Genomic DNA, 15,543 nt, shown 5'->3' on the forward strand with positions numbered 1-15,543 from the left:
CGCGTCTACATCATAGTGTAGCTCAAGGCCCAGCTGTAGATCCCAAGCTTCATAGCGCCACCTGGTGGTATGGGACACCAGGATGGTTAGGATCTGGTTGGGAGTTCATGCCAGTAGCTCAACTCGTGGCTTGGAGGGGACATCTCTTGATTCGGGGTCACATCCCGTAGATGTCATGGTTGGGTGGTGAGCACCCTGCTCAGTTTCCCCACGTTGGTGTGTTCTTGTGTTTGCTTGCAGATCAGAGGTTTCAGGAGTGCTGGGGTCGTGTCATGAAGTGAGTACAAAGAAAAAGTGAGGGGTTTTGTCTAAGTGACAAAACCCTATCCTATCCACTAACCGTAGTTAGGGATTGGATTGTGGTTAGGGGGAAAAACCTCAATGAGGGAAAAGTGCCCCTAACCTACTTATTACAATACATTGGCCACTACCTAAAATATGATAATAAGTCGAACATGTCACAGTAGCTAGCGTTTGCTATGTGTGAAGGAGTTTATGGTTTTCAGTCTTATGAGTGACTATCATGAGATTGAAACTGCACTGTGCGTTGTGTTTTTAGTGGATGAGTCTTGGCATGTTCCTGGATTCATCTAGATATGTGATCTTGAGATGAACATCCACACACATATCATTCAAAATTTACACAAATGGTAGGGAAGTGAAGGGGAAGAGTTGGGCACCCGATAGGGTGTGAATGAGTTACACTCTCTATCCGGGCTCGTCCAAGATGTATTTCTTTATTACAATGATGCTTAGCTTCGTTTAAATAACAATGCCGATCCTTGGCCAAAACCCAGGGTAACCTATAAGACCTAGGATGTAAATAAGAAATCCAAAATCGGGAGAACTCAATATATAATACTGTAGGGGAATGTAGGAAAGTAACCATTGGCAGCCCTTGATAAAAACTAGGTGAAGAGAGATTCAAAACTCACCAATTTCAGCTAAAGATCTATGAAATTATTGTTCCTGGATTCATCTAGGTATAAAGATCTATGAAATTATTGTACTAGCACCAACCTGTCTCAGTTTTTGAAACACAGTTCAAATCAGAAATTATCAGTATTTTTGACTACAATATAGTTGGAATCTTCAGATTTCAAAGGATGTATGTTAGGAACAAATAAAGTAAGTTTTAGAAGGGCCTAGAGGTGAAAAATGAAATCTGAAAATCACTTTTTAATGGGCTTCGAGTGAAAAAGGGAATCTGAAGTTAAGTAAACAGCATTTAGATGAAGCGCAACCACCGATGGGAACCGATTTCGCAACGTGCACTTGCCGCTTGGCTTGTCCCTAGTACTGGGATTGGAGAAGTTGTAGGCTGAAATATGTATTCCAGCAAATCATCAAGTTGAATAGCAGAAGGAGATCATGGAGCAGTAAAAGAGTTAAGCGAAGTTGTCAGAGGGTCAAGCGGATAGCAAAGAAGGTTGCAAGGAAGAGGGAAATTTAGCAAGGAGAGAAGCACGTGAGCAAGAGAGAGTGCCAGGGTGCTTCTAGGGAGGAGTGCGAATTTGAAAAAAGTGCTCGGCCTCTTGGAAGCGAGTGGAAAGGTTGAGAAGCGGGGATTCAGCAAAGGGCATCAAGTGACATCAAGGAAGCAGTAGTGAGAGGATGCGGATTTGCAAGAGGGAGCAACGAGACTTCCTGCAATCTTTTATAGACCCTAGGTGAAAGCAAAAAGCTTCTGAAAGCTGAGAAAGTACAAAAAGCAGGCTGAGAAAGCTGTAAAAAGCTAGAAGAATGTTTCTAATATCTTACTCTCTAATTGTAGTATTTGATTGGTTATTCTAGGTTATAATTTTTTAAAGGAGTTATTTTTAATCCTTTAAGTAGGTCCCCTCTACCCATGTACACAATTGATTAAATTAAGAGGCCTAGAACAAATGCACATCCTAGGTTTGATAGGCTCAACAACTCAGAATCTACCCAAACTAAGACCTCAATGTGCCCTTTATAATGTGCATGTGAGTGATTAGGGTTCTAAACGACACTTGAAGATTAGGGTTTTGAAGATCACACCCACCTCATGGCTAGACAGTATATGATCTTGATCTACCCTGATTAAGCTAAGCATCATTGCCCAACACACGAAGGCTCACCCTCAAAGCCAGTCTTTAAGGTGTTAGGAATAAACCATGGGTCTTCGGAGACCCATCAGGTGCTAGGAAACTCTTGTAGATGTTCAAGGAATCATCAGTCTCATATGTTGATAATTTTATATAAAGTGGAGGGTGATCCGGTAGGAAATATCAAACGACTCTGGATGTGACTATCGTGGGTAATGAAGATCCACATCACCATACTGTAGATGGTGTAAACAAGATCGTATTAAGCAAAAAGGCTGCTGAAGAAGGCACTTCAAGACTCCTCCGTAAGCTATGAAAGCCCTCACTTGGAGGCACACTGTAGGACGAGGGAGCAGGAGGATTGACAATGCTTGGAGTTCTCAAATTTAACACTAGTGGAGCAGCATCTTGCTGTCCATATGGTGTAGGCTGTGAGTTCACTTCTATATTCAGTTTCTTCCTAATTCTAGACATATCTATTCATGTTTTGGTTGCAACATCTTGCTCTGTATTTTCAAATGCCATCGTGCAGTTTTCAATGTTTTTGTCTGCCTACTTTGAGTAATATCCAGTTCCAGTAATTATTTTTTAGGCTAATATATTATCCATTGTGCTTAGTGGTTTGGGCTTGGCCTAGAACCAAGATCTGGAGAACAACACCGTTTTTGTGTTCCATATGAAGAGCACTGTGTTCCCTGGTAAATGGGCCTTCCGCATGCAACCATGGCCTTCATCCTTGATCCCAGTACCCAAGGCCAGCCTAGTGTCAACAAATCCCACTCAGCCTCGTGGGATAACCCTAGGCAGTAGTTGTGTACTTAGCTCATTCTCAAGGCATACGTGCACATTATACAGGATTATGGTTTAAAATTTCATACTGTGAAGTTTACATATATGGTTAATTCATATATCTCCGAAATTCTCGACTCTGGCATTTCAAGTTGACAAACATCAAATTCAAACAAATCAACTTTAAAAGATTGTCCGCCTTTGAAATGTTCTGCAAGGTCAGTGGCAAAAATGAGTGTACTCCATACCGCAGGTTCCTACAACATGTGTGCTTCAAGTATGGTGTTTGCATTATAATGGAGGCCTGTTAGTAGTTTCCAGTAAAGTTGAGGCTATACGGACCAGGTGTGTCACACATGACATGAATCAGTAATCTTTTATTGCTGTATTACACATTCCATAAGGAATAGGCATCTGAGGCATTAGAGTTTTTGCAGGCTTGTGATCAAATTTCCGCATGTTCCAGCCTTCCACATGCTGCTAATGATTACTCACCTTTGCATTTGTCTATTGGACAAGAAAGGGTGTTAAAATACGCAAAGACTCCTAAGTTTCCCAGGGACCTTGGAGGTGGGCCGTAGAATCTCATTTACAGATTGGACAACAAGGGGTGTTAAAATATGCAAGGTCCTCTCTAAGTTTCCTGGTGACCTTGGAGGTGGGCCATAGGATAATACTTTTGTTGCAATTTTTCTGCTCCTTCAGTAGTGGTTTAGATGGAGCACCTACACCAACCGTCCAGCTGTATCTTTTCTGGCAGGGCTTTTGGGTTAAATGGGGAGAGGCAACAATTGGCTGAAATAAAGGACATACCCCCTTATGTTTTTATACTTGCGTTAACAGTCTATCACGTCTGCTAGAGTAATTTTGCTCGGCTTGATTAGGTTCTTGCAGTTTCCTTAGTGGTAGTAGTAGGTTTGTGTTGCATTTCTTACGCTACTCTCCTTGGCATTTCTCTCGAATTTTGTAACTCTACTTGTATTTTGTCTACTCGTATTTTTTTGTCATGTAGAGTACGTGTCCACCTGATTTAGGCTTTTCTATGTTCGATTATATTCTGTGGTTGGTTTTCGCTGCATTTGTAACATCACCTTGAGCATCCTTGGCAATTTTTTTGTTTTTTGTATATCTTGTAGCCTCCTATAGAGAGTATGTGTCCATCCTTATTTAGGATTTTGTATGTTCAAATATATGCCCTAGTTGGTTTTCGCTGCATTTGTAACATCACCTTGAGCATCCTTGGCAAATTTTCTAAGTGTATTTCCTCTTTTGCTGGATAGTTTAACAATCCATATGTAAGAGTACTCTTTTGGGATTTTTTTAAACATATGGCTTTGCTCCATAGATCCTCAGAACAATTCGTTATCTTGGCAATAAATCATTACCTATGGTAGCTGCCTCACGTCTTAATGCTGGATCCTGCTCTACATTTGATTACAGGGGCGACTTGCAGCAACAGCCCCTCCTCTTGCACCTGTGATGCCGCCACCTGAGGAGTCTGTGGCAACCCTGGTGTCCATGGGATTTGACAGGAATAGGGCCTTGCAAGCTCTTGCCCAGGCAAGGAATGACATGACTGTGGCAACAAATCTCTTACTCGAGGCTCAATCATGACATTTTCAGAGGTTAAAGGTGTGTTTGGGATTCTCCACTACTGTCGTCAAATGCATTCAAGGATCCTTTACATTGGAAAGTGTGTTTTTGTGTTTGTTGTTTAGCAAGCCTACTATCTTCATATGGTGCCAGTAACGGCTCCTTCACAACTGGTCACTATCGGGATACTATTGCTACAGAATTTTAACTTCATCTGAGACGTGCTTTATTTGAGCATTGACATTTTTGCCGAACTAATTTATTTCCTGTCCAGGTAAGTAAAAGGGGGTGAAAAAAGTAAATTCCCCATTTACTCCAGTGTAAATATCCTCCATTTGCAAGGCAAAAGAAGGGTGAATATTTACGACATCTGCTGCTTATTTATGATGCTGTGCTCCAGAAGTTCCACGAAGAATTTGTTGGTAAATTCCTTTACATCTGCAGTTTTGTGTCAAGCTCACATATGAGTTGTTATCATCAAATAGATGACTTTCTTCCAAGCATTTGCTTATATTTAAGAATGCACTACTATTTATCATGGATCTGCTTTCCAGGCTGTGCTGTTGTAATGTTTTAATTTGTCTTAAAAAGTGAACTGTAGCCTGTAGGAGAGTGACCATGCAGGATTTTCTCAGTATTTTATCAGAAATGAGCAAATTATAAAATAATATATCAAACGACGTCCCTGAAATGGATACATTAATCCAAAGGGTCAAAGATCATATTATCCCTCTTAGATCGAGATGTAACTTTATTTGGAACTCAAGCATGCCACAAGCAGCACTAAGACAAGTAGGAGACATTTCAGGGCTTGGACTGCCTATGATGTTTGTTGCCTGTTGTTCTGGCAGCATGCTACCAGGTAACATCTCAATGTTATTTAGAAATGCCTTGTTGTTTTGTACTGCCCAAGTTTATGCAATCTTACATTTTGAATGTTTTAGATGTTAGAATATATTACATCTCATGTGTGGTGAGTGAGGGCTTCTATGTGGGTGTGCCCGCCCAGAGAGAGGTATACTCAAGTAGTTCTTTCTTGGTCAGATAGCAGGCCTGGTATAGGGCTATTTAGAGCCTGGTATAGGCCATAGACCAGCAGGCCATGGCCAGGTTAAGGCCAATCCAAGAGGACCCGGACTACCTTGCCACTCTTCGGGTGTTCCATTTCAATCTCACACACACCTCTAATTGGTACTGTTTCCATGCTATAAATGAAGTTTCTTGCCTCTCTCTCTCTCTATCTCTCTCTCTCTCTCTCTCTCTTTCTCTCTTTTATGCTCCCGCAATGTGGAACGTTAACATGGTATCAAAGCCGCAGGTCATCTTGGACCTGGAGAGAGTTTGGGGCTGACACAATTCACTGCTGGCTCGTGTTAACAGTTGGGAGGTTGCTGCCCGTTGAATCCAAGATATCGTTGCTTCCCATATCCCACCCACACTTAATTGCATCGTGCATGGAAGAAACCATCCCCTGTGCCTTGATTGTGTGGTGATTAAATAGTGTAGCATGGATAGCTCGGGAACAATGTGAACCATTGTTGAAGGCATTTTGAGGGCTCAACTAGTTTAGGACACATGTGATTGTATGGAGGAGGCTGTTGCCAGGCATGGATAACAAGGGATTTGATTTTTTTTGAAGAAGCTGTTGTAGTAGCCTCTTCTCTCTTCCTACATCCCCATCCAGTCTCCCTTCTCTTCTTTCCTCAGCCACCCTCCCTATCTCTTCTTCTTTCACACCCACCCTGCCTTTCACAAGGGCTGATCATCTGACTTTCAGCACCAATGTGTGAGAATCAGACCACACCATTTTCTAGCAATAAGGAATGTGTTCCCCCACGTACCAAAGCTAGAGAGGGCTTGTGGGTAGGAGAGTGGGCTGATTACAGCTCTTCTAAAACAAAAAGTTGGTAGGTAAGGTAAGCTTTGGAGATAGAGCTATGAACTAGATGTGTTCAAAGTTCATTACTTGGTATAGTAGAGATTGTCTACAGAATGTGCTCCGAGCTCATTATTTGATGTTCTAGGACGTGATGTGTTCACCATGGGATATTGTGCGTGATTTGATTTATGGCTCAAATTTCTTTTGGAATTCACTGCACATTGGTATGGGAGATAAAAGCCTAGTATATTTCTTTGTTGTTTGTGGTGGGATTGTGTTTCAAGGAATCAAGTTGGCGGGTGCTCTCTTTGAGGTGATTCCAGTGTTCGCGATGCTAGAGGGTCCATGATTGCATCTTCATTATCTTTCTTCTCCGATTGTTTGCACATGATACATTGTAGAATTTTGGACTTTAGAACAACAAAAATCTGAATTTGTAAGATTGTTATATTCTAGTTTTACAATGGTATTTTTCTATAACCTTAGCAGACCTGCAAATTCTTTGATTTTTTTGTCCAAGTGATGATTAGTTGTTCAACTATATCTAAATATCTTACGCGGGGCAGAAGCCTCAATAGCAAAAAGTTCTCAATTCATTGTAGAATTTTGGGCTTTAATATAAAATGAATTCGTACGATTGGTTTGCACATGATGAGTTGTAGAGATAACATTAGACTAGATTGCATCTTGTGTGTTGAGTGAGGACTTCTATGTGTGTGTCCATCCAGAGAGAGGTACACTCAAGTAGTTCTTTCTTGGTTATATAGGAGGCCTGGTAGAGGTTGTTTAGGGCTCGGTATAGGCCATTGTATGGGCAAGAGACAAGGCTAGGTAATGGCCAAATTAAGGCCAATTTAGGTCCTGCACAAGAGATGGGTCAAATCGACCAGATTTTGTTGGGTTAAGTCGGGCACGTCACAGACGTCTGTGGGTTTGTTGGCTAGGCTTCCCCTATAAATAGGGTCCCCTTGCCACTCTTTAAGTGTTCTATTTCATCCTCATACACCCCCCCCCTCCCCCCCCTCTAGTCAGCATTGTTCCACTCTCTCTCTCTCTCTCTCTCTCGCTGCGCGGCACTCCAACCCCTTGGAGTTGTCCAAAAATCGTGTCATAGTTGTTTGACTATCTCCTAGGCCTACACGGCCTCGGTTACCCTTGCAACCTACTCGCCTATCCTTTAGAACCTGTACACTTGCTCGACCACCCTCTAGGCCACGAGGACTTGCTCGATTACCATGTAGGCCACGTTGGCTTGCTCGCATGTCACATAGGGCCTAGCGACCTATTTAAATTTCCCGCACCTGCTTGCATTGGCATAAGAGTCCTTGGGGCTACTCTCAATCCACGCCTACCTACGCTAGGCTCTCGTGCATGGGTAGCCACACTTCACAAAGGAAGCACAAGAGGTCGTTGGACCTTCTTGCACCCCCCATGGCTATATGATGACTTGGAGATGTCAAAACTCTCTGCATTGCCACCATTTCAAGGAGGTCCTGCAAGCAAACAAGCAAAGCATGAGAGCGAGGGCTACAAAGATCAAGAATCCCAAGAAGTAAGTTGACAATCATTAATCATGAATGCTGTGAACAGTAGTTTGAGAACTATTCTAAAAGAGGAATCTTGTTTGCTACAGGTGCTGAAATTGACAACTCACGTGAGAAAAAAACTAGAGGGAAGGAGAGAAATTAGAGTTCTATATGGATGAGTATTCGGAAGTTTAGTGATAAGAAGGGTTGTGACCAATGCATCAAATCATGCCTTACCACCATGGAAGCCTTACAGGATATAGAAATTGAGAACTTGCAGAAAAAGATGAGTGAAAACATTGAAGAGACCATGCATAGATTGTGCACCTCCATGGAAGAGGAGATGAGCAAGTGGAAAGCAAAAATGCAAGCGTAGATGCGAAAAATGCAGAAAGAAATGATCCGGGATGCTAGATATTAAGACGAGCCAACATGCCCTAAGGATAAAGGAGTTGGAAGATAAAGTGCTCAGCCCACAAGCAAAAAATGAGATCCTAAAGGCACACACCCAAATGGAAGACGGGGAAATCTAGTCACTCTTGAACGAGGAATTGAATATGCTTAAGGAACAAGTGCAAACCTTACAAGTGCTAGAGGGAAGGAGACTAATGCATGCAAGGCTCTAAAGGGATTCAAAATTGAGAATGCAGAACTCGAGAAGGATATGGTAACTCCACAAGTCACCAAGCAAGGGAAATACAAAGAAATCCTTCAGTAAATAAGTGAAAGAAAAGCAAAAAAGGGAACAATGAACTGGAGTGGTCAAGAAAGGCACATCAACCCCTAAAAATGAATTTATCTCTAATGCATTAGAGGAAAGAAGAAGACACCATAAATTACTAAATGTCCTAGCTAGAGGCCTACGAATGGAAGAGAATCTGATAATTAAATTGGCATCAACCTCACTATTGAAGGGGCATAAGAGTGGGCAAAGATGCACCGTCGAGCAATGATTTTGAGGTTCAAGACATCAACAGATAGGTTCACTTATATGAGCATGATAGCAATGTTGAAGGAAACAAGGACATATTTAGATGATGACCTCACGCTTTTACAACAAGAACATCGCAGAGAAGGGATGGTTTGTGTTATGGTAGCAAGATAGGAAGGAAATTAGTTTGTTTATAGAGATGGCAAAGTCAATCATAAGGGAGAGGACAAAAAGGGAGGAAAGGGAAAATAGGGATGATGGCAACACAAGATCGTGTCAGACTAATAGGATTGTGCCACGGAGCAGAGTAAAGATAGCTGTGTGGAAATGTAATGGGACTCTTTCTTTTGATTTGGGAGACTTTTCAGAGACATACATTGATAGAGACATCATTTTTTACATGGGGACATACGAGGCTCCAACGAGAGGGTTTGCCTTCAGTAATGGATACACATGGGAGTTAGCATATAGGAAGACAATGAGGAGAGACAATGGAGTTTGAGGTTTTGGCGGTGTAGCTGTCCTCTTCAAATCACATCTGCAAGTGCTCATATCTGTAATGCGTAGAGGAGCACGCACGATACATGTGGGTCTGGCAATAGCCACAAGTAATTTTCATTGCGGTATGCTACTTTTCTCCAGATACATCATCATATGCCCGTGAGGTCAACATGGAAGGGCACAACCCATATGAGACGATATACGATACATCATAGAGTTCTCTAGGCAAGGAGAGATCCTCCTATTAGGTGACTTCAATGCACGAACGGGAAGCAACCAAGTTAATTTGCTTGACTTCGAGGATGAGAAGAGCTCGAGATAGTGAGACATTTAGAGGATGCATAGGTCTTTGTATATGATCGACACCTAATGGAGATGGGAGCAGTGCACGACCTGATCATATATAACGGCCTTCTTAGATGCCCATCATCTGGAGGACTCGCTTCCCACATGGAGGGGCGATGAGCATAGCGGACCACCTGATGGGCTTCCTAGCCGTTGTGACACATACAAGTAGCTAAGAGTGGGGTTATAGCATGGCTTGGTATGCACACATAACCAAATGGTTTTGCATCTAGGGCATCCAGATGGACCATCTCCCCTTCTTTTCAATACAACATAGATGCCTTGACCATCAGATCCCATAGGATAAGATCGATCATATTATGCGATTGGACCTACTTTAGCTTCACGTGTCACGAGCTTGGGGGGCATCAAAAGGTCCGATTCTACAATGGCCACTTCCTGAGGGTATGCGTGGATGGAGTGATTATCAAACCCCAGAGTTAGGTGGACAAATTAGTCTCACATGCTTTGAGAACCACCATCGGGAAGATGTGTGTCGCCTCATGTTGCAAAGGCAGCAGATCCAACCTACACTTCTAGGGGGAAGGCAAAAGATCCAACCTACACTTCTCGACCCATCAACTGAGGATTGAGGCAGGGAGAGCCATATGTATACCCAAAGAGCAATGGATTTGCACATTTAGTCTCACTCCAAATTGCACGTACTCACATTAGCTACTCTCAAAGAAACTTTTAATCTTCCCATCAAAAGTAAAAACTTGAGACATTAATGAGGCTTATGACCTTATCCAATGTCACATTTAGTTTAATTAACAAAGACACCTATTAAAAGTTTAATTGTATCTTCTCCTATTCTCCTATTTGCTTCCTCGTTGAATTCGATTAATCAATTTATCATCGTTGTGTGTGTTGCACGAGTTAAACTAATCTCAAAGACCCTCCTTGTTCACGACTCTAATAATTTTGGACAAGGCTACTAAAACAACATTTTCCTACCCCTTTGTCTTAACCATATCAAATGTGTTTTTTTCGTATGTGCCAAGCTTGTGCGAGAAAACATGTGAGTCTCTTGTAATCACTCTTTACTTGCAGTTATCATCAAATTTTATACTCTCAAAGGCCAATACTCCCTTTCCATATTAGGACAACTCCCAAACCCATGCCAATAGAATCAATGTCCTTAGTAAAAGATGTGAAAATATCCCAAAAATGAGCACACGGGCATTAATCAAGCCATTTTTTAGATTATGAAAGTCAGCATGTGCCTTGTCTGACCAATAGGAAGGCACTCAAGACACCCCTACAAAATGTTTTCTTTTGTCAAAAATCTTATAAACCTAAGTAAAGGTAATAAGACCCAAGATCCTCATGAGCCTCAAGATTATGTCCATTCCCTTGCATATTTGACATTTAAAGGCACAATCCCCATGTTCTAGTCCCATAAAAGTGGATTCACTTGCCTTAGCATAAAGCTTTTGCATTCATTGGACTCAGCATAACGCTTATGTAGTTCCAAAGTTCAAACAAATGTCTTAGATGCATCATAGGCTCATGTTTTCTCTTGCTTTAAATGAAATTTCATAAAAAATGAACATTGTCTAAATTTCAAATAGAATTGCTTGCATTGGTCAATTATTGGAAGGTTGTGACTACATTAGTCAATAAAAAAAGTATCAATTTGAATACATAAAAGTTTCTCTAATCAAAATGATGCTAGTTTTAGACATATGTTGCATAGAATATGTAAAGTTCTAAGTTTCAAACATTATAGGAAAATATCAAAGGAGGAGTTAGATTGAACCAATTTTGTGTCCTTAGAAATGGCATATTGTGCAATAATTTTTAGAGATGGAAGAGAGTCCCACATCTCCACTCATGCAAGAGGTGCTAGCACGGCTTTGCTTGCAAGAGGGCAAGATAGAGACATGGAAAAAAATGTCAATGTGAATGGTGACTCACTCTAGAGTGGTCCATCAAAACTTTAGAGAAAGAAAAACACACTATAGAGGTGCAAGAATTGACAAGGATAGAGCTAATTGTGGTCTCTTAAGAGCAAGCTCAGCATCTTCCATGGGATAATCCACTCTGGAAGAAGAGGAAATAGAAGAGAAAGAAGAAGGTATGATAGAAGAGGTCCTGATGTAGATCCTTCTTCACACTAGACATTATGATCAAAGATAGGGAATATTCGATTTTTATTGATATTTATTATATCAAGAAGTTGAGGGAATATGAAGTACTATCAACACTCTCTGCTTGGGAGAGCAACATTGATTTGGATTTCCTAGAAGAAGGGCTTGATCATTCCATGGATTGGCAATTTCCAACACTATAGCATCTAATCTTGAAGATATGGGAAGAAATGCATGACTCCAGTCATGTAGCGATGTCAAAGCTTGAGTTTCAAGAGGTCTAGGAAGTTGTAAAGATGGCAATGCAAGAGAGACGTGTAAGAATGCAGAGTAGTGTAGCAGCCTCGTCATCTGCAACATCTATAAACATTGATGAGAGCAAAATGTCCATTAACATTTGTACAAAGGGATACGAGCTGCAAAAAAGGTTGGTTGTTAGTGCTATTTTTCCAATTCTTTATATTTGATATTTTTAAATTTATAAGTTTTAATAACTATTACGAATATAATTCTTACAATTCTAAGGATGTCATTGAACTCGACAATTTTGCAATGCAATGTGCGGTTCAAGGGTGAAGCATAATTGTGGACTTAGCAATAGGCCACCATATGGGGATGTTCAAGAGCTTGTGTGCATCCATCCTATATTTACCACCTCATTAAAAGGAGGATCTACTAAAGTGTAGGGCACTTTCAAAGTTGATGTCCATTGTGTGTTTAGCTTTATCGTGCATAGATGTATTTTGGTGAGGCAAGATATAGCACTCTCTACTTTTGAGAAGATTAGAAAGAACTTTGGTGATTGCTATTATGGGTGATTCCATAGGTGTTTTTGATGCCACACAAATTACAGACACATTCAGATAGCCCACCGTCTTGGCACCCTTGAGAAGAGTGGCAACATTGCGAAGAGTTGAGTTGGCAAAGGAAGACAAAATCTTGTAAAGAAAAATCATACTATTATGGTGTATAGTACTAACATTTTATATATACATTGAAATCTATTAATTTTCATTTTCTCAAGATGATGTTAATTTTCATTGCAATTAAATCCAATTTTGTGGTCAAATTGTATTCATAATGAAAGTATTTGATCTCAATTCATTGTAATCAAATTTTATGTGGACCACTAGTTTTAAAGGTTTTCAAAATGTGTGTGTCAAAGGGGGTGGGGTTGGTGGGGGGTTCATGTGGTTAAAATATATTTTGCAAAAACCTTGCATGAAAGTCTAAGTGGTATGTCCTAACAGTAGCTTGGAATTATTTACAAAGGGTACATTTAAGATTTGTTTTATGGTAGTGGGGTTAGCCTAGAGTACTTGTTGCATAGAGGATATGGATGAGTGGGAGAAGAGTGTGAGTGATTGTAGAAGAAATAACAATCATACGGGCTACAAAATGTTTCGTGAGCAAGTGTCAAGGTAGGATAGATGGATGCATGAGAAACGGCTGTGTCGAGTGCAGCAAGGATGTCTTATATTGCATCTTATTAAGCAATGAAAAGTTTGGAGGTGCAAAAGAGACTATAGACTTTCAAATCTATTGAGAACATTAATGTCTCTTATAAGATATGTGTAATCTACTATTGCATGTGATAATTTTGAGAATCACTTTATGATTCACTTTTCATTGTTAATGTGAGCATTATCAAGTGGTCACTTTATTGTTGTCACAAGATCACTAAGTGCACTCATTATTAAAAGACCACATATATTGCATGAAGATGTCTAATTCTGTACCAACAAATGTAATTTTTTCGAGATTGTTTTTTTTGTGTGGAGGTTAGCTACAACCTCATGCTTAAACTAGATAACAAAAAAAAATAAAAATTGAGGCACTAACCTCATGCATAAACTAGATAGCCCTTTTTTTAAAATACTTTTGGGGAAACAGCCTATCCTTAGTGGTAATAAGTCTATTTCAAAAAAAAAAGGGCCACTTGGCCCGTATGTGCATGTAGGCATGCATTTAACCCAGAGCCATCGTTGGCATCACCATGAGGCCCAATTGTACAAATAGGGGTTAAATGGACCTTTTAATTTTATTTTTTTGTATAAAGATCTTACCATGTGCTCACAATCCTAGTACCCTTTAAAAAAAAAGGGCCATCTAGCCCTTATGTGCATGTGGGTGCACATTTGGGCGATTCGTCTAGCCAAATGCATGCTCGTGTGCACATAGAGTCCAGATGGTCATTGTTTCTTAATTTTCAAAATTGGAACATGCATTTGAGTAACATGGGAAGGTCTTTATGCCAAAAAAAAAAGTCATCAGGCCCCTATTTGCATGCGGATGCACATTAGGGCTAGATGGCTCTTTTTTAAAAATGCTTTTTGCATAAAGAAGGTACTCACAATCTTGTTCCAAAAGGAAATGAGACATGTGGCCCCTATGTGCATTCGGGCACACATTTGGGCCAGACGATGCCAAACTTGCACCCGCACACACGTAGGGACCAAATGATACTTTTTTTTTGTTTTTTTACATGCTTGTGCCACTTGGCCCGTATGTGCATGTAGGCATGCATTTAACCCAGAGGCATCGTTGGCATCACCATGAGGCCCAATTGTACATAGGGGTTAAATGGACCTTTTAATTTTATTTTTTTGTATAAAGATCTTACCATGTGCTCACAATCCTAGTACCCTTTAAAAAAAAAGGGCCATCTAGCCCTTATGTGCATGTGGGTGCACATTTGGGCGATTCGTCTAGCCATATGCATGCTCGTGTGCACATAGAGTCCAGATGGTCATTGTTTCTTAATTTTCAAAATTGGAACATGCATTTGGGTAACATGGGAAGGTCTTTATGCCAAAAAAAAAAATCATTAGGCCCCTATTTGCATGCGGATGCACATTAGGGCTAGATGGCTCTTTTTAAAAAATGCTTTTTGCATAAAGAAGGTACTCACAATCTTGTTCCAAAAGGAAATGAGACATGTGGCCCCTATGTGCATGCGGGCACACATTTGGGCCAGACGATGCCAAACTTGCACCCGCACACACATAGGGACCAAATGATACTTTTTTTTTGTTTTTTTACATGCTTGTGCACATTTGGATGGTGGTGTCGTCTGGCCCCAAATGTGCCCGCGCGCACATAGGGGCCATATGGCCCCTTTTTTTTCATAAACCTTCCCATGCTACTCACAAGCCTGCTCCTAAAAAAAGAATTTAAAAAGGGTGATCTAGCCCCTATGTGCATGCGGGTGCGCATTTGGGCTAGACGACATCTATATGCATGTGGCTGCAAATTTGGGCTAGACAACAAGACCGTTTGACCCAGTGCAAACTTGTGTGAACATAGGGGTAAGATGGTATTTTTTAAATTTGTCTTTGGGGTAATGGCTTGCTCTTACTATTGAGAAGCCATCCATAGCATTATACACATGGAGATGCATTGCATTCTTTGAGAGAACACTTGTGCTTGGGTTAGATGGTTTGTTGAGGAACCATTTGAACATTATATGTTTGATACGTGCATAGCACTAACCCCAATAGAGTGCTATAAAGAAAAGGGTTAGAAAGCCTAACCCTAACCCTAAAGGGGTTTGTATATATTCTACATTTTCAAGTAAAGCTAGTGTACAGTTAGTCATTTTTGGTGTACTCTCTAGCTGTTCCCTCTCTCCTCATCTCGACTCATCTCCTCTCCTCTCCCCATATTTGTTCATGGTATCAGTGCATCTTTGCCTTTCGTTGAGGCATCGAGATCCTAGTGCAAGAGAGATTGAGATAGGGAGATTGAGGGGTTCTCTTGAGTGTTCTTCGAGCAAGTTCACTTCCGTCGAGAGAAGAAATTTCCGTCATTCAATTCC

At 40.8% G+C, this 15,543-nt stretch overlaps 1 protein-coding gene across 3 annotated transcripts in view; it reads left to right on the forward strand.

Annotated features, from left to right (window-relative positions):
- The window catches only part of LOC147903246 (Ubiquitin-associated (UBA) protein), a 51,424-nt gene extending 46,073 nt beyond the window's left edge, over positions 1-5,351 (forward strand). The window contains exons 7-8 of one of the 3 annotated variants that reach the window (XM_087373011.1): positions 3,112-3,203; positions 3,296-3,616. In XM_087373011.1, the coding sequence (XP_087229137.1) occupies positions 3,112-3,203; positions 3,296-3,389 (186 nt within the window). In that variant the 3' untranslated portion in view covers positions 3,390-3,616. Of the gene's footprint in view, positions 1-3,111; positions 3,204-3,295; positions 3,617-4,298; positions 4,491-4,725 lie in introns of those variants that run through there. The other 2 variants (XM_087373009.1, XM_087373010.1) reach the window with 2 other exon arrangements.
- The last annotated feature ends 10,192 nt before the right edge of the window (positions 5,352-15,543 follow it).

Source organism: Dipteris shenzhenensis, chromosome 3 (assembly GCF_047967505.1).
Source record: "Dipteris shenzhenensis isolate YYH24624 ecotype China chromosome 3, Dip_SZ_1.0, whole genome shotgun sequence".
Taxonomy (NCBI): domain Eukaryota; kingdom Viridiplantae; phylum Streptophyta; class Polypodiopsida; order Gleicheniales; family Dipteridaceae; genus Dipteris; species Dipteris shenzhenensis.